The 24,931-nt window shown below is 35.9% G+C and overlaps 1 protein-coding gene across 2 annotated transcripts in view; it reads left to right on the top strand.

The window, feature by feature from the left end:
• The window catches only part of LOC105473599 (transmembrane protein 260), a 67,359-nt gene that overhangs the window by 9,399 nt on the left and 33,029 nt on the right, over nucleotides 1-24,931 (top strand). For both annotated transcript variants that reach the window (XR_982344.3, XM_011727454.3), the window contains exons 4-7: nucleotides 15,051-15,228; nucleotides 16,795-16,908; nucleotides 20,334-20,513; nucleotides 23,825-23,865. Coding sequence is in view for 1 of the 2 variants with exons in the window: in XM_011727454.3 (XP_011725756.2) it covers nucleotides 15,051-15,228; nucleotides 16,795-16,908; nucleotides 20,334-20,513; nucleotides 23,825-23,865 (513 nt within the window). In the remaining variant the exon portion in view is untranslated. The remainder of the gene's footprint in view (nucleotides 1-15,050; nucleotides 15,229-16,794; nucleotides 16,909-20,333; nucleotides 20,514-23,824; nucleotides 23,866-24,931) is intronic.

The raw sequence follows: 24,931 nt of genomic DNA, 5'->3' as shown, positions 1-24,931 counted from the left end.
AAAGAAGGAGTACTGAAGTCACTATCATTAAACATCTATATTCTAACCCTTCATATGTTCCGGTATCACTAAAAGAGAAGGGAGCATGTTGATAGCATTGTATAAAAATTCTTTACCTCAGGGAAGATTTAAATTGCTTATGATATCAGAGGAGGGTATATGTTATGTCATTTATTTTGGTAGTTACAGTGCAGGGGATATATTCTCAACAGGCCTGAGAGTCAGCCTATCCTTTTCAAACTATTACCAGCCAAATGGAACTATAGAAGAATTCATTCCACGATATTTGTTGAACACTCATGTGAATTAAAAGTAAAGCTCTTAGTTTTTATAATCAAAATTCAGTGCTTATTTTAAAGAAAGTAATACAAAGTCACCATTAAATAGGCAGTTTTTCAAATATTTTTTCTAAAAGGTGTAGTTTCAGGAAACTTACATAAAAATACTTTCTAACATCATTAATATTGCACAGTAAGACATCATATCTCTTAATGTCAAGTAGATTACCTAGAATATAGGAATATTAATAATATTAAAGGTATATTGAAACTTTGCTTACTACAAAGAATGTACAATCATTTTCAGTAATCCTTAAATATCTTCTGGCAGATTGTTTTGTGCCAGTATTTAACTCATGGATTTTGTAATTGTATACCTTATATATTTTTAACCATTATGTTGCTTCTAAAAATTCGATTAAATTTTAGAAGGCAAAGACTTGATTCTGAGCACTGGGTCTGCTATTCTTTTAGCTTCAGCTAAGATTCCATTCAATAAAGAATAGAAAATTAAAATGCCATACCTTAGAGAATGCAGAATCTCCTGCTTAAGGGACATTTGGATTTTCCAGCTCAAAGAGTATTTTAGATTATTGCCATAGAGAATAATGTGAAGCTCTTCCTAATTTCACAAGTAACTATGCATAAGTAACAAATAGTCACCAAGTTTTTGTAGTTGAAGAAGAATGGAAAGTACTGGAGAGTTAATTTCCATTCAGGAGAATATCTATCTTGATCCCTGGTTAATTGATCATATATTTCTCTCGTACTTGTACTAAAATTGCATTGACTTAGACTGCTTAAGAATATTAAGAGCTTGGTTCATTTGCATTTTCTTATAAGTAGAGGGACATATTAGGCTCAAATAGCAGCGCTTCATTTTGAAGGGAAAAAAAGCAGGGCAAAAACTCTTTTTTAAGACTGTAGAGTCTTTTCTGACAGCTAGTCAGAGTTAGAATTAGTTCAAGGAAATGTTAATAATGCACTGCCTGGCCTAATCCCTTTGATATCACCAGGTATCCTCCTGTTCATGGGTTAATTGCTTTAAAAGCGAAGGCAATATTCTGAGCGGTGGGCCGCTTCACCTTTTCACAGCTGTTACCATTGAGTGACAACTAAATCCCATGTGTAAGATGAGGAAGAGCTCAATCTCCAATTGGGAGAAAATTTATGTAAACCACAATCCCTTCAGAATGTGCGGAAGTCATAGACTTTCTTGATTTACTCTGCTTTTCCCAGAAAGCTCTATTGTTCACTTTCCTAAGTCCCATCAACCCTTTGTAGCAGAATATCACAGCGGCAGCAGATAGCTTGAAATATATAAATGCTATCATAGCTCTGATTAATAGCAGTGCTTATGAGTCAAGTCTGATAACAGTGCAGCTCTCCACTCAATTTCAGATACTGCTAATGGAATCTGTCTTCTCCAATTGTAATATGAGAAGGCCTAATTTGCCATGGAGCTTGGAGCTGTCACCAGTAGGGGATTGTGGGGTCAGATGGGAGCTGCCAGGTTTTTGCCCTGCAGCTTGTATCTCTCACTTTGAATAGAGCAGCCCCCTGCCTGCCAGTTAGCTGATAGGCCGCCGTGGGGTTTATGCCACTGTATACAATAGGAAAGGGCTACATAGGCTGACTTTATAATTGTGAAGCTAGCTCATATTTCCACAGCTACTGTGCTGCATAATTTCTAATAAGTGGTTTTAACAAATGTCAGATTATGAAAAGTTTCCTCAATTACAAAAACTTATAAAACATTTAAATTGCTAAATCTGTTTCCTGCCGAGATTTTGCCACTGGAACTAGTCATCAGTTATTATGGTTGTAATAATAAACGCACATATTTCTTTAAATTACAAATAACGTTATAGCTCATAACTTATATAGATTTGGTGCTTTTCAAAGCCATAAAAATAGAAAATAGTCAATGAATTGAGATATTAAGATATACTTCATAACTTTGCGTAAGACTACTTAATATTAAATCTCTATTGTTTATTAAGTTGGTTAGTATTGCTGATGAAAGTAGTTTAATACCCTCATTCTGTTGACTTTAGTTATTTGGACGTTTTACATTGACTTCCTATACTTTTTGTATCTTAACATTGTAAGAATTACACAGCATCTTCTAAGTTTTCAGTTAAAAAGGACTTAGCGTGATGACATGCCTTGGCCGGTGCCTTTGAGAATACTCTGATGCAATATCCTTTTAACCAATTTCAGTCTTGTTACTGAATGCAAAATACATTTTGAAGATTGAGTAACAAACTAATCTTGAGGTTTTATCATGTTTTTATACATTTTAAACAAAATGGACTAAAGTCTGTAATTGGGGAGTTATTTTAAACCAGGCTGTACTGTTGTGCAAGTTACCTGGCATACTGTGAAAACTTAGTAAAACGTGAAGTAAATTGCGGTTGTTCCTATAAAGCCTAGTTCAGTGTTTTCTTCCACATATTCAGGAATACGTTGATGGAGTATAATAAAATGAGTTGTTTTAAACTTTGAATAGCTTTATCATTTAATAGCTAATGCACAACTCTTAATTCTAATGGAAATTGTGTGATTACATTTGATTTATGGGAGCTATTCCTAACCTTACTCCCTGCATTTTAGTTGTGCTTTTTTCCTTTTTGAAGACTTTAAATTTTTTACTCTAATTTTATGTAGTGGTTTTGAATCAGGAATAATACTTTATACTTTTCCTTTTAGAGTACTGGTAGTGAATATTTATATAGCTGAAAATTCTGAGTAAAACAGTTCTCCTTTTGATCAAACCTCATGAAGTAGAACTAACCTTAGTAAGATTTTATCTGGAATGACAGTAAATTTTTCTAAAATGTGGAAGAAAGGACTTATTTGCAAATTCATTAAAGATGGAAATATTTTAAATTTTTTTAGATTCAGTGGTGATGACTTCTCAGATGTACCTTTTATATCATGTCCTAAATTATTGATTTATGTTCTTAGGTGTAAACTTGACAATGAGAAGATTTATATTCTGCTCTCTCAGTGGCCTCATTATAATTTTCCCACAGAGCACCTGGCACATATTAGATACCCAGAACATATTTGTTGAAAGACCGTTGAGTGAGCTGCCACCAAAAGAAGGAGGCTTAGCAGGACTTAGATTTTCAGTAACTTAGCTCCCTAGTTTGACCATTCTCCAGGTAGACTGTAGAGAGAAATACATGGTGTTGATTATGTGAGTGAGCCTAAAGGGAACTTCTATATCATTTTCGTGAACTGGACCCAGAAAGATAAGAACGTGGAAGGATAAGGGCGGTAGATTTGCTGTTCATTTTTATCCTCCTTTACCATACTTCTTCCCTGTAGTCAGCTGCACTATTTTAGTTGTCACTGTGAATTGATACTAATAGTATTTTATTAAACAATAACGTTCAGATGCTGCACTGTGGCCTGCCCAGTCAAATTCCATTTCAAGTAGGAATTCTCAGTACACTCAGTATAGACGTAGTGCAGTGTACCTTCCGTGTTGGGTTCTTTGCATACAAGTAACACTGAAGACAAATACATTCATGAATTTTATGAGGCATGTCAAATGTGTGTTCGGAAAGAATTTCAGGTTTCTGTTATTTGCCTTTTGATTAAGGGTTATACAAACATGTGACTACACATGAAAATCAAAACTGTGTAGCGGAAAGAAAAATATACCTTATCAATAGCAAACCTGTGTCAATGGTGTAAATTGTAACCTCGTGATTTATCCATTGTGTCAACAGATGAATAGTATTCCATCAGTGAGAAAACTGCTACACAATCAGTACATTTCTTAGGAATTTTATCTAGGTCTCATGAATTTTGTGGACCAAAAAAAGAAGACAGTTGTGTTTTAAGCAGAGAATTCTGATGCTTACATTTGATGCTTAATAGCATCACGTCATCCTTACTCTAGTGGAGAATTTCTGTCATTTGCATGATCTGGGTGAGATTTTAAACACTTGACTGCCCTACCCATACTATCTATCATACTCTTGGTGTGTCTTTTTTTGTTGACTAAACACTGTGCTCTCCTGGAATGTAAACTATGTGGTTTTATTGTTAACCTAAGTAAAAAGCAATCAGGAAGATTTATCTACTTCAAATATACTGTAAAGCATATTTTTTATATGAAGTATAAAATTATTTATATAAAACAAAATGTACTTCAGTGACTTTTGGATTTGATATTTTGAATAATCTATATCAGTGCTTTCCCCCATTATTATGAGATCTTAGAATTAAGTTTACTTCTCTAACAGTGTAAAAACTTGATTTTGATTATTGATATTGACAGGTGAGTATCTGTTATAATACAAGGATTGTGTTATTAAAATTGTCATAGTGGTAGTGTTTGAAGATTGTGATCTTTTCCTCATATGACCTAATATGATTTTTATCTTTCTATAAGTCAGGTTAGATGATAAAAATATGTATTTCATTTGAAGGCATCCCTCATTTGACCTTGCTCTATTGGGGCTCTGTGAGAATTAGATTGAGAATGGAAAACATTTTTTCTCATATCTAATTCATCATAAAGTGTTCTTACGTTAAAATAGAAAATAGTTTAAACTATTAGCCTTGTATCTGTGAGTTCTGGTGAAAAGAGTTCTCATTTATTCACAACCTCATTTGAATTTCTCTTTTGCTTTTACTTTGGTTGAATTAATAATCAATTTCAGTGGAAAAAAATGTCTTTTCACTTTAATGGGCTAATTTTAAGATTCTACTTTAGCATGTTATTAACTCCTTAGTTACTCTTTAAAAATAATAAGCATATTTGTTCCAAAGAATAAAATGGAAATTGAAAATAGGTATCCTGGATTGCCAAGTTAAAACACAATCATGTTTTTGATTATATCATTTTTATTTGAAAAAAATCATCAGACTTACTCTATGGGTAGATGACAATTGTTTGTCTGTCTTATTTTGGGTGTAGTTTTATTTATAGTTCATCTACACTTTAGACTTTATGGATTACACAAGATAGCTTATTTTGTGAGCTCAGATTAATAATTTCATTTAAATCTCCTATTTAAATAATGTCAGATTGGACATTCCTTCCATTTATTTTTAATAGATTACTTAAGTCAGAAATTTGGACTACCAATTCATTTAATAGTATTGTATGCAAAAGATTTATGAATAATGTTTTACTCTACTTATATAATTTACCTCTGCCAAAAAAATTTTAAATATATGTTGTAGCCTTTCCAGGGGAAAATTTTTTTTATAGAGTATGTCTCCTGATTAGAGTTATTCCCAAAAAGAGATTGCAACTAACTTGTCTGATCACTCCCTCACAGGTTCCCTTCATTGACAGGGATGATGATTGGCCACGATCATAAGATAATAAAGGCCCCAGCGATCCAAAAGGATAGTGGATTAATTGGAAGCTCTAGGAATTCTGTAAATTCATAGGAAAATGGGTTTCTTTTAAACTCTTAATAAACAGATGATAAAGTGCTTCTCGGTAATCTCTCTTAGCAAGTGTGAGACTAGATATGCCTTCAGATATATTTGTTATGATTTTTGTAGCATCACAACCTCATTTGAATTTCTGCACAGGTAAGAATGCCTTCTGCACATTTAACTTTTTTTTTCTAGCTCCAGTATGCAGTGCCTTATTGATTTGGATGGTTCATTGTTGTTTGGCTCAATAAAATAAAATGGGAAATTTGATGTGTTTTGTTTGAAATTTCACAAAAGTTTGAGAAAATTGAGGAACTGTCTCTACAAATCAGTGTGTGAAAGGCAATATGAGTAACTGTGAACCTATATTTTATCTTATTTTATTTTTTGGAGTCAGGCCTGTCACCCAGGCCAGAGTACAGTGGTGCTATGATAGCTCACTGCAGCTTCAACCTCCTGGGCTCAAGCCATCCTCCCGCTTCAGCCTCCCACATAGCTGGGACTACAGGCATGTGCCACCATGCCCAGCTAATTTTTATTTTTTAAAATTTTTTAGTAGAGATGAAATCTCAGTATGTTGCCCAGGCTGGTTATGAACCCCCAAGCACAAGCGATTCTCTGCCTTGGCCTTGCAAAGTGCTGGGATTAGAGGGATGAGCCACCACGCCCAGTCTATATTTTATTATTCTCTTTGAAATATTTATTTTATAGACAAGGAAGAAAGTAATATGAAAATAGAAAGTTTTTAAAAATAAATTATTACTTCTATATCCTTGCCGAACGAATATTTAAACACTTGAATTAAAGTACAGCATGATAAAATAGTATTCCTTAGTTTCTGGAAAATCTGTCCATACAAACATCATTTTATTTAAGAAAACAAGAATCAGTGTAACAAGTTTAAAATGAATTCTTTAACTTTTCCCTTAATAGCATTTGTTACCAAGACATCGTTTATATAATAATAAAGGACATGACTCTTAAAATTTACCCCAAGACCGAAACATCTTTTGTCTTAAAATATTTCTTTCCAAATAATGGCGTAAGTAATTTTATCCAACATTATTTGAAAATGTTTGGAGTTACACTGAGTTCATTAGAAACCATTGCTACTTGGAGAGCATTAAAAACTACAAATAAAGTATGTCTAAAATAATATATATATGGGAAACAGTTTTTCAAAAAATCAAATAGTTTTTCTAGGGACATACATATATGTGAGTGTGTGTGTGTATATATATACACACATACATATATATTGAGATATATTTTTAATTAAAAAGTATATCAATATGCTGACAGATTATCCAATATTATCAATAGTCCAAAAATAATTTTTTGACTTTGTAATATATAGAGGATTTTAAGTTATTCAAATCTGATTTCTTTATAGTGTTTTGATTAGGTTACAGTTAAAAATTTATATTCCTCAGAGTCATTTTTTTAATACAGAAAAATCTATTTCATACCTATTTATTGCGTTTAATTGGATGAGAACCTAGAGAAGGGGCAGGTATCCTAGTCTTAGAGAAAATGTTTCAGGGAATACTTGCCAAAGACGATGCTTATACTGAGTTGTAAATAGTTACATGGGAGTTAGCAAAGTGAAGGCAAAACAATGTTCCACATACAAGTTAAGCATCCCTAATCAAAAAATCCGAAATCCAGGATGTTCCAAAATCTGAAACTTTTTGAATACTGACATGATGCCCAAAGGAAGTGTTCATTGGAGCATATTGGATTTCAGATTTTCTGATTAGAAATGTTTCACTGATACGTGTTCTTCAGATACTCCAAAATCTGAAAAAATCCAAAATTTGAAAGACTTCTGGTCCCAGGCATTTCAGATAGGGATCCTCAACCTGTATAGAGAACCTCATTTGCAAAGTAACCCCGAAGTGGAGAAACAGCTTTTGAGTATAGGGACTTGCAAGTCATTTAGTGTTGCTGAAACATAAAGGTTGATGTGTTACGTTAAAAGACCAGATCATGAAAGGTTTTTTTATGTCATGATGAGGGGCTTATATTATGTTTTCTCATTAAAGGAGAGGTCATTAAAGGGTTGGAGTCAGAAAGGTGTGAGGTCAGATATGTTTTGAATCTCTTACTCTGTTGGCAGTGGCGGGCATAGGCCTGGAGGTGGCTTACCACGTTGTTGGATTGGTTTGAGTCTGAGGTGATGATAATAGCTAACATGGGATGTTGGTGGTATGGATGGAGGTTAGATGAGCTTTAAAAATTATTATGAAATGGGCCGGGCGCGGTGGCTCAAGCCTGTAATCCCAGTACTTTGGGAGGCCGAGGCGGGTGGATCACGAAGTCAGGAGATCGAGACCATCCTGGCTAACATGGTGAAACCCCGTCTCTACTAAAAATACAAAAAACTAGCCGGGCGTGGTGGCGGGCGCCTGTAGTCCCAGCTACTCGGAGGCTGAGGCAGGAGAATGGCGTAAACCCGGGAGGCGGAGCTTACAGGGAGCCGAGATCGGGCCACTGCACTCCAGCCTGGGTGACACAGCGAGACTCCATCTCAAAAAAAAAAAAAAAATTATTATGAAATGAAATTGGCAGGATGTGTTATTTTTGACAGAGAGAGAGAGGGGGAAAGCAGCTTTGATGATCACTACCAGGTATCTTAACTTAAATAACTAGGTAGATAATGAAAGTCACTAAGACAGAGAATACAGGAGTAGGAAATCGTTTTTAGAAAAGAGAATGAGAAATTAGTTTTGTACATGTTGACACTGAGGTTCTATGGGGCATCCAGAGTTGGACTGGCATTGGGGTGTACCATAGTTGGTTGGAGATATTTAAGTCCAACAGTACAGGAGAGTGCAGTGCTGGGAACAGATCTGTTTTTTTTTTTCAGCTTGTGGTTACCAGTTGAAATCAAGATAGTGGATAAAGTTACTCTAGCTACCCAGAGTGTGTAGAGTGAGAAAAGCAGTTGTCTGAGAATGAAATCTGGGGAAATAACCAGCTTTAAAGAAATTAATGGAAAAAGAGGAGACATTCAGAAAACACACACACACACACACACACACAGAAGGAAGATCCAGAACCATAAAAGGAAAACCAGGAGGATATGCAGTCCCAGACATCAACTCAGTAAAGTGTGTCGAGAGGAGTGGTCATCAACAGGGATCAACACAGCAGAGAGGTCCAGAAAGCCTGTTGTCACTGGGGACCTCAGCAAGAGCAATTTCAATAGAGGGCTACAGTGAGAAGAGAGGTAGAGGCTGCAGATGTGGACATGTAAGGCTGATACTGAGCCTAGCCCTTACCCTGAATTGTGTCTTCATGAAATCATCCCTGATGCCAACCTGCTTTGTAGTCATTTATCTTTGTCTCACTAAGGTTAAATGAAGCATGCTCAGATAATGCATAGGAAATATGACTTGAGCAATATAATGAGACTATCTTCTTACAGAATCAGTGAATTAACTGAAGACTTGCAAAGTCTTCAGAAAATCATCATCCTTATCACTACTGGCATCATCCTTTGATGTGTGAGCACAAATCACAGACATGACTTGCTGTGTCCTGACGTGGGGGTCACAGCTCCTTAGTAGCATGCCTGTGAAGCCATGGCAGTGGGCCACAGACCTTATTTCTACGTTGCTCTCAGCTTGCAGACTTACTAGTGCACATGTACCAACCACTGGCAGACTTTCAGGACAAATACTTAGTTTATTGAAAATCTTAGTATTTTGAGAATAGCTTTCTAAAACTCTGTTCCATCATTGGCTGCTTTCAACAGTAGAGTCTAATCTTGTATAACTGGCCTGTTCCATCCACTAACAATTTGATGGTCCCTTCTCCAACCCACTTTTTACTCCCTGGTATGACGTTAGCTTTCATTTCACTCATTTCATTGATGACTCACACTGTCTCTTTACTTCCTTTTCTATTCAGTCTAGGCCCCATGATTCATTACTTTAACTCTCCTTCTTGTCCTGTCCTTTTGCCCTTCTGTCCCTCTGACCTAGTAAAGCCCCAAAGGATGGCTCCATCCAGCTTCTCTAGGATAAAATAATATTTTATTTTATTATCATAATAAAGCCTGGCTCAGACTCCTGCAGACCTATCCATAGCCATGTGTACTGACGCTGCTGCTCCATCTCCACAGTCGCTGTAGTCTTCAAACTCAGCTGAGCATTAATTGCTACCTACAAAGCCTTATTGTATCCCTCTTGAGCTGTGGAATTTTTCCATAACAGATGTTTCAAGTTATTTCAACCTCTTAATCTACTAGTTTGTATATGTTACATGGCAAGTAACAGTTGATTGATTCTGAGTCTTAGCATAAAGTAAACTTAAAAATTTTTTTTGTATTAACAGAGGAATCTTATTATATATATAGCTCTGATAAACTGGCTCATGATCTTCAGTCTGTTTTCGTTGCTGCATAACTGGATAAGGTGTGAAGGAAAAACAAAAACAAACAAAAAACCTCCTGATTTGGAAGACTTAGCTGAACCTATCTTTGGAAACAGAATCAATTAAACTTGTATGTGTTACTTGGACTAAATACAACATAAACCCATACAAAATGGTAGTTCAAGCATCTCAAGTTTTTTAGAGAATGTTAGAATCTATTGTCTAAATTGTCTATCGTCCTCTTTGGAAAAATCCAAAGTCATTGGGTCTTACAAATTATTTGGATAATTTTTCTTCCAAAATGAAAAGAGATGATGATTAGTCAGATGCAGTAGATAATTTGGTCAACATTTAAATAAGCAGTAAATAGCCTACATATTAACTGTCATAAAGTAAACGTTTAAAGGCAGTGTGTTGAAATATGTGCATTTTAAGGAGCATTCAGAGTTTAACTTATAAAATCCTATTGAAATCAAAGAAATTCATACAGGCTTACCCCATATAGATTATTGTACGAAAACATGAATACTGGGTCCTCCAAAACATTTCACTTTCTATATATCCTATATATGGATGTACACATGACTTTCTGCTCTTAGAGGCATGCTTCCTCTCTTCTGTTTTGCACAAGACTAGGAGAACAGGAGCATTTTATTTTCAGAATTTCTTCACACTTTTCCTTGAAAAAATAATGGGAAGTATACTAAAGAGAGAAGATAGTGTGTTTCAGTCAGGGTTCTTGGTTGCAAGCAGGTGACTCTGGCTGTGGTTAGCTGAAAAGAAACATAGTAAAAGGAAGTTGGGAAGGACTGTACAATTCAATAATAAAAAGACAATCCAATTTAAGCAATGAGCAAAGGATCTGAATAGATATTTCTTTAAGGGAGATACACAAATGGCCAATAACACAGAAAAAGATGCTCAGCAGCATTAGCCATTAGGAAGATGCAAATCCAAACTTCAGTGAGATGCCACTTCACACCGACTAGCGTGGCTAGATTTAAACTAGATAGTAAGTGCCCACTAGGATGTGGAAACATCAGACCCTCATATGCTGCTGTTGGGAAACAAACAAATTGAAAGATCCACTACGCTTTTGTGTGCCATACATTAGGACTACAAGGCAAATTCCTGTAGACTTAGTTTGATTTCCGAGCAAGTTTATGCGATGCTAAAAAGGTTGAGATTTTAGATTTGATTCCCATTACTGATTTCATAATCAGTTACCTTGTCTTCTACTATTCGACTCAGCGGTCTCACAAATTATTTCTCTAATGCCAAGGAAAATCAGGTGAAAGAGTACATGGATTATTTATTGCAAAACCATCTTGACCTTAGTGGAGAGACGGAGAGAGAGAATTCAGATTATAGACCTTGCTGATATGGGATTAGTCTTCAGTAAAATACTCATGTACCTAACTTAGTGTAACAATCTAAGGTAACTAGATAAACGTCATCATTAAAGTCAAAATTTTTACCTTATATTCTTCAGTTTTTAAAACCTTATGAAATATTTGAAAAGACAGTTAATGTAGTTCATAATTCTAATCCCACCTCAGCCTCCCAAGTAGGTGGGACTACAGGTGCCCGCCACCACGCCCGGCTAATTTTTTTGTATTTTTAGTAGAGACGGGGTTTCACCATGTTAGCCAGGATGGTCTCGATGTCTTGATCTCCTGACCTCGTGATCCGCCTGCCTCAGCCTCCCAGAGTGCTGGGATTACAGGCGTGAGCCACTGCGCCCAGCCTAGGATGCCTTTCTGAGTGTAAGAATATGTGTTAAAAGTCATTGTAGATTAGTGAATGTTGAGTTTTCTTCCTGAGGATTCATTTATATCAGGATTTTATTCCGCTTTGCTTCAGGTAACACATTTCTGCAGGAATGCTGTAGAAATGATGCTGTATTCTTTTCACTGGAATAGATTGGGAAGCATATGATGTTTGTCCTATTACAAATGCTGTTAATTTTGGTCACGTGGTTAAGATTGTGTCTGACAGTTTTCACCACTATAAAGTTACCATTTTTCCCTCGGTAATTCATCTATTTATAGGGCGGTACCTTGAGACTGTACATATTCTGCTACTCCCAAATTTTTACCCACTAGTTTTGGTATTTATTGATTATTATTAAGATGGCTGCCAAATGGTGGTTTCTAATTCCATCATTTGTTCTACAATTATTAGTTGGCTTTCTACAGAAAGGCCAATGATGTCCTTCTCACTTTGTTATTTACATCACTAAATTCATAGATTCTTAGGTATTAAGTGATTTATAAGCAATTACTATAATTATTTTTGATGCTTACATTATCCCAGATTTGGCCAGTGGGAGCCTCTTTAAGCTGGCTCCTGTGTCCTTCTGTCATGCCCCCATCATTCTTTGAGCACTTCTTGACTTTCCGGCACAAGATGTTTCAGACTAATTTTGTGCTAGAGCTACTCCAGCTCTAGTATCAGCCATTTCTCCAAGGATGCTAATTTCGGTTTTAAGTTGAGGAAGGAATCTTGTATCTTATGCTGACTTTCCCAAATAATATTGACATATGAAACATAGAAGTTCCTTTAAAAATGTTAGAAATACTTTAACTTGTTCTCTTGTTCACTAAGTTTCCTTTGTGTGTTTGGGGCTAGATACTTCCAATATAAATGAAATTTAACTCCAATTCACATTTCAAAACCAGTGTTAAAGTAATTGTTACAGACAAATACTATAGATGTACAGAATGGGCTGAAACCTAGGAATTGAAGAAACATTTGAGAAAGAAGTAGGATTTAAATAAATAGAAAGGAGCAGGGAGGACATTAGATTCAGGGGTACAGAATGAGCAAAAGTATAGTACTAGGCATAGGCATGTCTTACTAGGAAGTTTTGATGAGCCTGACTAATGGGTGGAGAGAATAATGTTGATCATTAGTGAGTGAGTGGGAGCTAGTTTATTGGAAGCCTGGATTCCAGGCAGTCTGATTTAGAACTTATCCCTCAAGCAGTGGAGAGTCCTTAAGTTTTTGGGCTGGGTAGTCATAAAGAATATGTTTTAGGAAACTTGATATGATGTTATTATTGCAGAATAGATTGAAAACCAGAAGACAAATTAGGGAATTCTTAATTAAGTGTAAGGCAGTAAAAATACAAATAGAAAGGAATGAGTACACAGGAAAGTAATTTGGAAGGAAGAAATAATATGTTGAATCAGGATCACTGGAAGACTGGGAAACTGAAAGAAATGGGAAACTGCTGATTTTTATAAGAGAAAGAAAACAAAAATAAATTGCAAACAGAAACTCAAAGAAAAAAGAGGTTTACTGATATTGGGATTTTTTTTTTTTTTTTTTTTTTTTTTGAGATGGAGTCTCGCGCTGTGTCACCCAGGCTGGAGTGCAGTGGCGCGATCTCGGCTCACTGCAAGCTCCGCCTCCCAGGTTCACGCCATTCTCCTGCCTCAGCCTCCGAGTAGCTGGGACTACAGGCGCCCGCCACCTCGCCCGGCTAGTTTTTTTTTTTTTGTATTTTTAGTAGAGACGGGGTTTCACCATGTTAGCCAGGATGGTCTCGATCTCCTGACCTCGTGATCCACCCGCCTCGGCCTCCCAAAGTGCTGGGATTACAGGCTTGAGCCACCGTGCCCGGCCGATATTGGGATTTTTATGTAATCATTTAAAAATAATGATTGACTAAAAGCCATAGAACTACTCTGTAACTTTTTATACAAAAGAATATAGTTGAAAATTGATGATTTGGAGCTATAGAATATGGTAATTGTTAGACGCAGTAATGCTTGCTGAATTTTCTAACACTATTAGAAATAGGCATTTCATAATCACTTTCATTTTCATAGTTTTAGATTTATAAGGAAATAGAAACTTGTTTTGGTTTGATATGCATTAGTAAATTCAACCACACTACCAGTCTCAAATCAAATCTCTGAACTGAGATCCAGATTCCTGATTGTTTTGAATGGTATGGGTTTTGTTGGCATTTGTGGGTGAGAAATTTGTTTTTAAGTGTAGCATCTGATTCTTCTGCTGTTACTGAAATTTACATTCCCATCTTTAGAGAAAAAAATTAGTTTTAACTTCAACTTTGTCTAAAGAAAAAACCCTCACAAACTAAGAACTGCACTATATAAGATATTGAAATCATCAAATATTGTGATCAAGACATTCTTTGGCATATGCTGAGAGATGAAAATAAAAGGGGCCGGGCGCGGTGGCTCAAGCCTGTAATCCCAGCACTTTGGGAGGCCGAGACGGGCGGATCACGAGGTCAGGAGATCGAGACCATCCTGGCTAACACGGTGAAACCCCGTCTCTACTAAAAAAAATACAAAAAACTAGCCGGTCGTGGTGGCGGCGCCTGTAGTCCCAGCTACTCGGGAGGCTGAGGCAGGAGAATGGCGGGAACCCGGGAGGCGGAGCTTGCAGTGAGCTGAGATCCGGCCACCGCACTCCAGCCTGGGCGGCAGAGCAAGACTCCGTCTCAAAAAAAAAAAAAAAAAAAAAGAAAAGAAAAGGTACCTGGGTCCAATCATTGTACCTGAAGTGAGAATGCATTTTCCTGAATAAATATTTTTTCATTTCATTAATTTTTACAATCAAACATTTAGGTCTTAACTAGACCATCCTTCTTCATGGATAGAGCAAGAAAATGACACAGGTTTGTTCTCTCTCTAGCTACTGTGTCTTCAGGTTTTCTGAACTGGCGTGAATTCTAGCAGTTACATCTGAAGACTGAACCTCATTCTAGCCATAGGTTTGTTTATTTGTTCATTAATAAGTTAACATATGAACTTCCTAATTAAAATTTGTTGAAAGAAATTATTATATGAGGTAATGTATTAACCATATAATGTGTTGGAGTAAACATATATGACAGTCACCCAGCAAGGGTGACTGTCATAATTTCTGCTGGTACAGTTTACAAAAAGGAAAATAAAGTTCTTTTTGTTGGGAAAGAAGATTTCATGTTATCTGTGTTTGCAGGCTTTCTGGCTCATCTGCTGGAGGAATCCTTGCTGCGGGGGTGTTTTCATTTTCTCGTCTAACATGGCAGTGGTCCATTGCAGCAGAGGTTTTTAGCTTAAACAATCTGTTTGTGGGGCTGCTTATGGCTCTTACTGTACATTTTGAGGAAGCAGCAACTGCTAAGGAGAGATCAAAGGTAACCTATTTTGATCAAAGTGAAATCAGTTTTTGTTTTAATTTTTAGACAGATGTATTTCTTTTTAATGTTGGCTTAAATACCATTTATCTATTCTGATTACTGTCAGGATAATCTGGCATGTTGAGAGAGAAAATGATCTCAGTCTTTTTTATTATGGATGGAACCACAATAGCCCTTATAAAACATGGCGCTTTTCTTCCCTCAGAGTTTAAAAGTTTTTTGGAGAGTGAGAGGATTATGAAATCCCCTGTGTGTCCCGTGGGAAAGATAGGCTTGTTGGTTAATTCACCATCATTTATTTGTGTATGTTATCAGAAAGTGCCAAGTTCTAGACTGGCCCCCTTAAATTAGGATACATTGACTCGCTCTTTAATTGCCAAAAAATGTTGAATTTGTAATTTACTTAACTAAGAGAAAAGTATCAAATGTAAACCATGAAGTAGTTCAGAAGAAATTACAATGAATTTTAAGGTAAACACTATCATCAGAATCACTTGACATGTAAAAGAACCCTATCTTCTAAGAACCTACAGTCTATACACTGGGAAATGCCAAATCATCTTAGTATAGGCAGCTTTGTGTTGTTAAAGAGTGTAGAAACAAAAGAACATCATGGTTTATATGTGGTTTTCTGTGATGCTATTAGAGGGGTTTTTTTGGCTTAAAATATGTCTGATTATGTTAAAATATTCAATAGACTTTTTATAAGAAGGCACACTGTTCAGGTTCAGGTATAGGGACAACTGCAATGGGGTTTTGTAGTAGGGGAAAGAAATCAGGCTCAACTCCAAATAGGAAAAGTGGAAATTTATAGCCAAGGAGCAGGGTGGGAGTCAGTGGATGGAAAATTACTGAGAGGAAACATCAGGGTAAAGTGACTGAATTCTTGCTGAAAGCAAGCCAGGGTGATCAGACATCACCTAAGGAATGGCAGTGGATGAAGAACTTGATCAGATATTGAGGATGAGGGTTCTGGCTAAACTGACTAGACAGGATTGATGCTAAAACTGGACAATGCAGAGATGAACATGGAAACTCAAAAGTCAGGACCTAATTGGGAAGAGTTTAGAGGAGCCTGACTTGAGTTTGGTCAAAGGAGAGAATCTTTGCCAATTATGAAACTAACACATATTGAAAAAACTGAAAAACACCACCCAGAGATAACCAGGTTTCTAAACAAAACAGACTATATTTCATTTGCTTAATAGGAGAAAAAACAATTGCTGAATTTCAATTATAGATTTAATTGAATAAGCATTACACAATACCCTATTACTATTACAACTTACCTGTTTATCATACAGGATTTTCTAAAAGTTGGTTTGAAAACAGTTATTTAAGATCAAACTGCAATTATTTGATGAACATGGAGAATATTAACAAAAATAATAGTAACAAATATTAGTGATTATTTAAAAAAAGTATAACTGCTTGCATCTTAGAGGTTGATTTTAACCTAACTTAGGATACAAATGCTTGGTTTTAATATAAAAATGGCTTTTTGTTATTGTTCTTAGAGTGTTAGGTGAATTTTTTTCTTAATTTTTTAAAATTTATTTTCAGATAGCTAAAACTGGTGCTTTCTGCTGTGGCCTTAGCTTATGTAACCAGCACACAATAATACTCTATGTATTGTGCATAATACCTTGGATTCTCTTTCAACTTTTAAAAAAGAAGGTAGGTTTTTGAGTTTTGTGAAAATAAAAATGTACAATATTTTACTTAGGTTTTATATAACATTTTTATCATGAGAAAATTTCAGACTTTAATTTTTCTTGGGTTTCATGTAAAGCATAAATAACCCTAGGGCCTAACAATATTGACTGAAAAAAATAGGATTTACAAAAATTATGCGGTATTGATTGCAGTGGCATCTGGCCTGTTCCATAATTTTGTGACTGATTCTGAATAGCATCTCGATGAAAGTAGGCTGAAAGGACTTAAAGCAACAATATAAAATTTTCTTAATTATCATTTTATACATTCTAAGACACAGAGTGGTGTGCCATCATACTTCATTTATTTAACTGTGTGCCGAGTCCTTGCCCTGTGCCATATGCTTGCTCCAGGTGCTGAAGCGTCAGCTCTCAACAGACATCACTGCTATTGTGAACTAAATAATAAAATCTCGGGTAACAGTGTTGTTTTCTCAAAATAGATTCCCTAGAATTAAAAAGGATTTATTGTTATTTCTTCTCTGAAAGAAAAAAAAAAAGATTGTTAATTAAAATGGCAATATAAAGCAACATAGGAAAATTACTTCATTAGGCAATGAGAGATTTAGGTACCCAGAGGTTAAAGTAGTCTATATACAAAGCCAGCACTAGAGTCTTTTTACCTTATTGTTTGTTTGTGTACAAACTCAGCTTTACTTATCCTTTTATTATTTGTTCATTATACCCAGCTATAATCAGAATTACAATAGAAAACATATAAAACAAATAAAATTATTATCTAGAGATAGGGAAATAATTATACCAAAGCTTTAGATAGCTTTATTTACTGTGCTTGAACACATTAGCTTCTTAACAGTAAAGCAAAAAGGGTAACATGGAGGTTATAAAATTTTTATGATGTGATTAAAAAGTAAGTAAAAGGGGCTGGGTGCGGTGGTTCACGCCTGTAATCTTAGCACTTTGGGAGGCCAAGGCAGGTGGATTGCCTGAGCTCAGGAGTTCGAGACCAGTCTGGGCAACACAGTGAAACTCTGTCTCTACTAAAAATACAAAAAAAAGTAGCCAGGCATAGCAGTGTGCGCCTGTAGTCCCAGTTACTTGGGAGGCTGAGGCAGGAGAATCGCTTGAACCCAAGAGGCAGAGGTTGCAGTGAGCCGATATCGTGCCACCGCACTCCAGCCTGGGTGACAGAGCAAGACTCTGTCTCCAAAAAATAAAAATAAAAATAAAAAATAAAATAAAATGAGTAAAAGGGAAACATAGCAGTTGACAGGAAAGAACTTTTCGTTGGCACTGAATTTTGTGAAGTCAATCATGTAGGTCCTTATGTAAAGCTTATTAAACGGCATAACAAGCAGTGTCTTTAACAGTGGTTTTATAGTGTATATAGTAAGTTCTTTATATGGCCTTTTATTATATAAACGCTTGATTAAAAATGGAGGTATGGAATATAACTCAGTGAATCTTTTCTGTGGAATACAAGAAAGAGGCCCAAATATTTCTCTTGTGAATCAGTGGGGGTGGATGGATTCATCTCCCTCTAATATCAGTCATCTTAGCCAGGCTTCTAACCTGAACAGACATCAGAGGGGTGCATTCTCAGCACATATTTCACGTTAATTGATTGAAAGGAGAGACATGTAGTTTCTGTAAAACATGGAGGATTCAGAGTTGATAATTTTGGAGCCCGGACTAAGGGCCTGTTTTCCCTGTACTGAGGTAAGCTACAGAGAGTGATGAAATTGTGAGAACTGTGACTCTTTATTTCCCATTAGTTAAAAAGCAGAGGCTAGAAAATAAGGCCTACCAATGAAGTAACAGGGTAGTTGGATCTCACTGTGAGGTGATTTGAGACAGAGCAGAAAGTCCTGAGTCAGTTGGTTTCAACCCTGGCTGCTTACTTATCTGAGAAACTTTTTAAAAGTTCGTGTTTGTTTGTGTGTATATATACACAGATGTACCTATGTATATAGTAATGTAGGTACATATGTGTATGTGTATCTATATGTACATATATACATGGGGTGTGTGTGTGTGTATATATATATTTATTTATTTATGCTAAAACTTGATTCTACCCCAAAATAATTCTGATATAAATGATCTGGGGTGAGGCCCAGACATCAGTATTTTTAAGAAGTTCCCCAGGTGATTTTAATGTGCAGTTAGGATTAGGAACCACTTATTCCCCAACTGTGCAATAGCTCTTATGCAATTGTCTCCCTGTTTATTTTTCACACAAAAGGAAAATTCTGCAGCAACTCATCTTACCAATCTAAATTCAACTTTATAATATGCAGAAACTGTGCAAAAATAAGCATTTACTTTCTTTAAAACTAATTTTAAGAATAGCAAAGGCATGTTGTTAGATTAGTTATTTCTTACACTCCTTTCATGCCATCATTTTTTTGCATCTCATTACTGCTATAGAAATCTCAAATGAAATCAGTACTGTAATAAAACACTTCATTTTCAATTACGAATGTTTATTTGAAAATGCTAATGTAAATCAACTGCTTGTTCTACCTCTGGTGAATGTGAACCTTGATTCTTATATTCATTCTCACTTATGAGTTTCTCTTTTTTGTAAAGGAAAACATTGGCAATTTCCAAATACGATATTTGTGAGAGAACACCTCTCCCAGTTACTAAAGTAAGCAGTATTTGAATCTTGGTTCAGATATACAGGAATTGATTGACTATACCAGAATTCATATTCTTTTGGATTTAATATTTGTAAAACTTTGCCAATATTGTCCTTTAAGTAAAGTATTTTACAAATGAGAAATATGTTTTCCCAAATAAGGTATATGAAGCAGCATTTTTATAACAACTAATTTTCTTTAATTAGGGGAAATTAATTGTAAATTGAGGGGGGGAAAAAGCATTTGAATGAGCTTGGAGTTTATATAAAAGCTAGTTGCATTTATGCCAACATTGAAATGTTCAAAACCCTTGTTGAAAGTATTGTCAACGTATAATCATAATAATATATATAGTTGAAGTCTACTCCTAATGATGATGACGAAGTGAATTGGTCTTAGAATTGTATTTTGGGCATATTCAAAATCAGCCAAACAACACATAATCACTTCCAAGCAGGTTATCTTAGCCGTGCAATGCTGCTTGTCATGACATGGTTTTAAATGTAAGTGATGCAGTAAACATGATACTCATGAGCCTTTGCTAATATTATTTGCTTCACTCAGCTTTCACCTGCCATGCAAAGGAGTTCAGGCTGATGCAATTTTCTAGTAATCCATAGTAATCAGAAGGTTTAACATAGTATTCTGTGGTGACTTAATATAAATTGGGAGATCAGCTCTGAGTAAACATATTTGATGTTTTCCTTGATATGTTCTTGAAGTTCCAGGATGAATCTACTAAAATAAACATTGTTTTACCACCCGATGTGCTCTGATGCAGGAACTCTCCCTGGGCTCTTTGTTGAAGTTGAGCCTGTACTTCTCTGCTGGTTTGCTGCCCTATATCCACCTTCCCATCTCATCTTACCTTAATCACGCCCGGTGGACCTGGGGAGACCAGACAACGCTGCAAGGATTTTTGACACATTTTCTCAGGGAAGAATATGGAACCTTCAGCCTGGTAAATTCAGATTTAAAGCCCTTCTAAGGAAACAAGTGGCAAAACTTCAGTGTTCTACCTGGGCCTTGATTTAAAAAAACAATATTTATCAGTGACAGTGGATCAGATTTTTATTTTGGTTATTTATGTAACAAACTTGCCCCTTGGAATAGGGCCTTTGATATATGTTAGAGAAAAGTTGGAATCACTTAATTTAACATCATGTAGTTGTATATCCTGAATATACTTTTTAGGATAGCAATCATTAAAAAGTCTTCCACCTACAGTTGAAGAATTTCAGTCTTGTTAGCAGTGAGTCACTATGGGCAACTGATCTGTGAATAAAACTATTTGGAAAAGATCGAAGGAAAAAAAAAATCCTCCATTTAAAAAATTTTCTTTGACCAAACCACTTCTTATTATTTATTTTTTTACATATTTCATGAACAGTGTTTATGTTAGTATCTAGTTTTTAAAACTCAAGACATATCTGTAAATGCCTCATAAGATATGAGTTCACTAAATGGAAACAGTATGCTCCAAAGAAGTTGAAAAGGCCTTGCTTTTCCTAAGACATATTAAGGGAACACACTAAATATAGTCACAGTAAAGATAATCTGAAAAATGAAAGGATAAGCAGAAGATTTTTTATTTTCATATAGACAGTTATATCAGGTTTTTCTTTCTTGGTTTGTCCTTTTGTGTCCTACTTAAGAAGGCAAGTCTCAGAAGAGTATGTAGTATATAATACCACTTATACAGAACTCTAAACCATGCAAAAACTAAACAATCTATTGTTCAAGGGTACATACAAAAGTAGTAGAACTATGTATTTATAAAAAATAGGGAAATAATTAACACCAAATTCAAGGTAGTAGTTACTGCTGTGGGATAAGGGAGAAAAAGTCTTTGAGGGCTTTGTGAGATACCTTATGATCTTGATTAGGTTTTGTTTCTTGAATGATGGATCTGTAGATTTTTAAAAAGCTCTTTGACCCTTAAAGATGTATTATATATGTTTTTTGTATGTAGGAGATGTTTCATAATAAAATAGAATAATAAAAAGGAAAAATATTAATTATTTTGACTTAGAGAGTTTGATACTTTACATTTATATTCTGCTTTACTTATTTTGGTTATTCCATAAAAATATTGTCTGAAGACCATTCTAGATTTGAAATTTATATAATTCATACATAATTGTGAAATTATAGATGAACAGGTAGTAATGAATTTTAATCAAAGTGCTCATAAAGAGCTTAAGGAAAGTCTATCATGGAAGTATAAAAAGGTTATTAATTTATTAACATGTAAATCATTTTTGCTGGAATAGTTCAACTGATTTCTTTTTTTTTTTCCTTTATTTATTTATTTATTTTTTTATTTATTTATTTTTTTTGGTTCAACTGATTTCTAACAATTTTTTTTTTTTTTTTTTTTTTTTTTTTTTTTTTTTGAGACGGAGTCTCCCTCTGTCACCCAGGCTGGAGTGCAGTGGCGCGATCTCTGCTCACTGCAAGCTCCGCCTCCCGGGTTTACGCCATTCTCCTGCCTCAGCCTCCGGAGTAGCTGGGACTACAGGCGCCCGCCACCACCCCCGGCTAGTTTTTCGTAGTTTTTAGTAGTGACGGAGTTTCACCGTATTAGCCAGGATGATTTTGATCTCCTGACCTCGTGATCCGCCCGTCTCGGTGTCCCAAAGTGCCAGGATTACAGGCTTGAGCCACTGCGCCCACCGCTTTTTTTTTGTTTGTTTTTTGAGACAGAGTCTCACTCTGTCCTCAGGCTGGAGTGCAGTGCAGTGATCTCGGCTCGCTGCAACCTCCATCTCCTGGGTTCAAGTGATTCTCCTGCCTCAGCTTCCTGAGTAGCTGGGATTATAGATGTGCACCACCATGCCCGGCTAAGTTTTTGTATTTTTCGTAGAGACGGAGTTTCACCATGTTGACCAGGCTGGTCTCGAGCTCCTGACCTCGTAATCCGCCCACCTCAGCCTCCCAAAGTGCTGGGATTACAGGTGTGAGCCACCGTGCCCAGCCTGCCAATTATTACTTCTAAAATTCTTCCTAAACGATGTCCAAATTAGTTTTCACTGACTTCTCTTTAAAAATTCAATAAGACTCTGAACTAAAGACTTTGAGTGAAGAGAAATGATACATTGTACATTTAAAACCTGTATCTTTTAGACATACACACAGCCAAAAAGCATATGAAAAAGTGCGCAATATCACTAATCATTAGAGAAATGAAAGTTGGAACCACAATGAAATACCATCTTACACAAGTCAGAATGGTTATTATATGAAAAAGTCAAAAAACATACTGGTGAGGTTTTGGAGAAAAGAGAATGCTTATACACTGCTAGTGGGAGTGTAAATTAGTTCAGCCATTGTGGAAAGCAATGTGGCGATTTCTGAAAGAACTTGAAACAATTACCATTCAACCCAGCAATCCCATTATTGGCCATATATCCAAAGGAATATAAATTGTTCTGCTATAAAGATACATACACACATATGTTCATCACAACACTATTCACAATAGAAAAGACATAGAATCAACCTAAATGCCCATCAACAGTAGACTGGATTTTTAAAAATGTGGTACATATACACCATGGAATACTACACAGCCATAAAAAAGGAATGAGTTAATGTCCTAAGTGAACTAATGCAGGAACAGGACACCAAATACCACATGTTCTCATTTATAAGTGGGAGCTAAACATTGAGTACACATGAACACATGTGTACTTGAGGGCAGAGGGTAGGAGGAGGGAATGGATAAAAATAAACTACCTATTGGGTACTATGCTTATTACCTGGGTGATGAAATCATCTGTACACCAAACCCCCTTGACATGCAACTTACCTATGTTACAAACCTGCTCATGTACCCCGGAACCTAAAATAAAAAAAATTTTTTTAAGAAAACCCATGTCTTGGCCGGGCGCGGTGGCTCACGCCTGTAATCCCAGCACTTTGGGAGGCCGAGGCGGGCGGATCACAAGGTCAGGAGATCGAGACCACGGTGAAACCCCGTCTCTACTAAAAATACGAAAAATTAGCCGGGCGCGGTTGTGGGCGCCTGTAGTCCCAGCTACTCGGGAGGCTGAGGCAGGAGAATGGCGTGAACCCGGGAGGCGGAGCTTGCAGTGAGCCGAGATCGCGCCACTGCACTCCAGCCTGGGCGACAGAGCGAGACTCCGTCTCAAAAAAAAAAAAAAAAAAAAGAAAACCCATGTCTTTTAAGTCAAGATTGTTAAAATACAATAGCCTAATAAAGCTTCAGTTTAATGCTTATGCAAATAAACGTTGGTCTTTTGTGTTTAGGCCAAATCTGAAATAGGATCCAGTATGTCTGAAATATTGCTGTGAGTATGAAATATTTGAAACTATTTTAAAATGAATTCTCTATTAGTTCCTTTAAGTGATTTTAGGGATTTCTGAGTTCATCTCTTTGTAACAAAGTATGTCTGAGAAGTAGTTTTTACCTCTACAGTTGACAGTTGTTTGTATTTATAGTTGTGCCTCGGTATCCATGGGGTATTGGTTACAGGAACTCCTGAGGATGTAAAACTCCATGGGTGCTCAAGTCCTGATATAAAATGGCATAATATTTGTATATAACCTGTGTACATCCTCTTGTATACTGTAAATCATCTCTAGATTACTTATCATACTTAGTACAATGTCAATGCTGTGTAAATAGTTGTTATGCTGTATTGTCTAGGGAATTATGACAAGAAAAAACATCTGTATATGTTTGTGCAGACAGTTTTTTCCCCAAAGTTTTTTGATTTAAGGTTAGTTGAATCCACGGAGGCAGAACCCATGGAGGCAGAGGGCCAACTGTACTCTCAAATATTTTTAGCACCTCCTTCAATAAGATAGAGCTTAAAATGAGCAATAAACACAACGGTGAATATTAGAATACTATATAGAGTATTTATAGAACGAAAATGTTTCAACCTTCAATTGAACCACTGTTTTCTTGTTATTTTGGTTTTTAGTATTTTAGAGCTTAATTTATATAATGTCTCCTATGACTTCCTTAGGCTATCCTTGCCATAAGCTCTATCTTTGGCTTCCGTATTTTTAACATCCAACCTTATTAGAGCTGGCTTAAGCAAATATATTTTTATCTATATTATTTAATGGTGTTCTTTGAAAACTGGGTTAATATTTGCTTTAAAACCTACAGATTAAGACAAGTGGAAAGATATCCATACCAACCTGATACAAAATTTTGGAAGAAAATAGGTTTCTACAACACTGAAGTGATGTCCTAACTAATTACTAATTTGGAACTCTTGGGGCTGTTTGGAAAAAACTGTGAGGAGAATATTTCAACTTTATACGTGAGGCAGTTTATGAGTTCTCACAATTTCGGTGTAATTTACTTACTAGCTTGCTTTCTTCCAGCCATCCTTCCTTCCT

Source organism: Macaca nemestrina, chromosome 7 (assembly GCF_043159975.1).
Source record: "Macaca nemestrina isolate mMacNem1 chromosome 7, mMacNem.hap1, whole genome shotgun sequence".
Taxonomy (NCBI): Eukaryota; Metazoa; Chordata; class Mammalia; order Primates; family Cercopithecidae; genus Macaca; species Macaca nemestrina.
The sequence above is the reverse complement of the archived record's forward strand: the minus strand, read 5'-3'. Positions and strand labels throughout refer to the sequence as shown.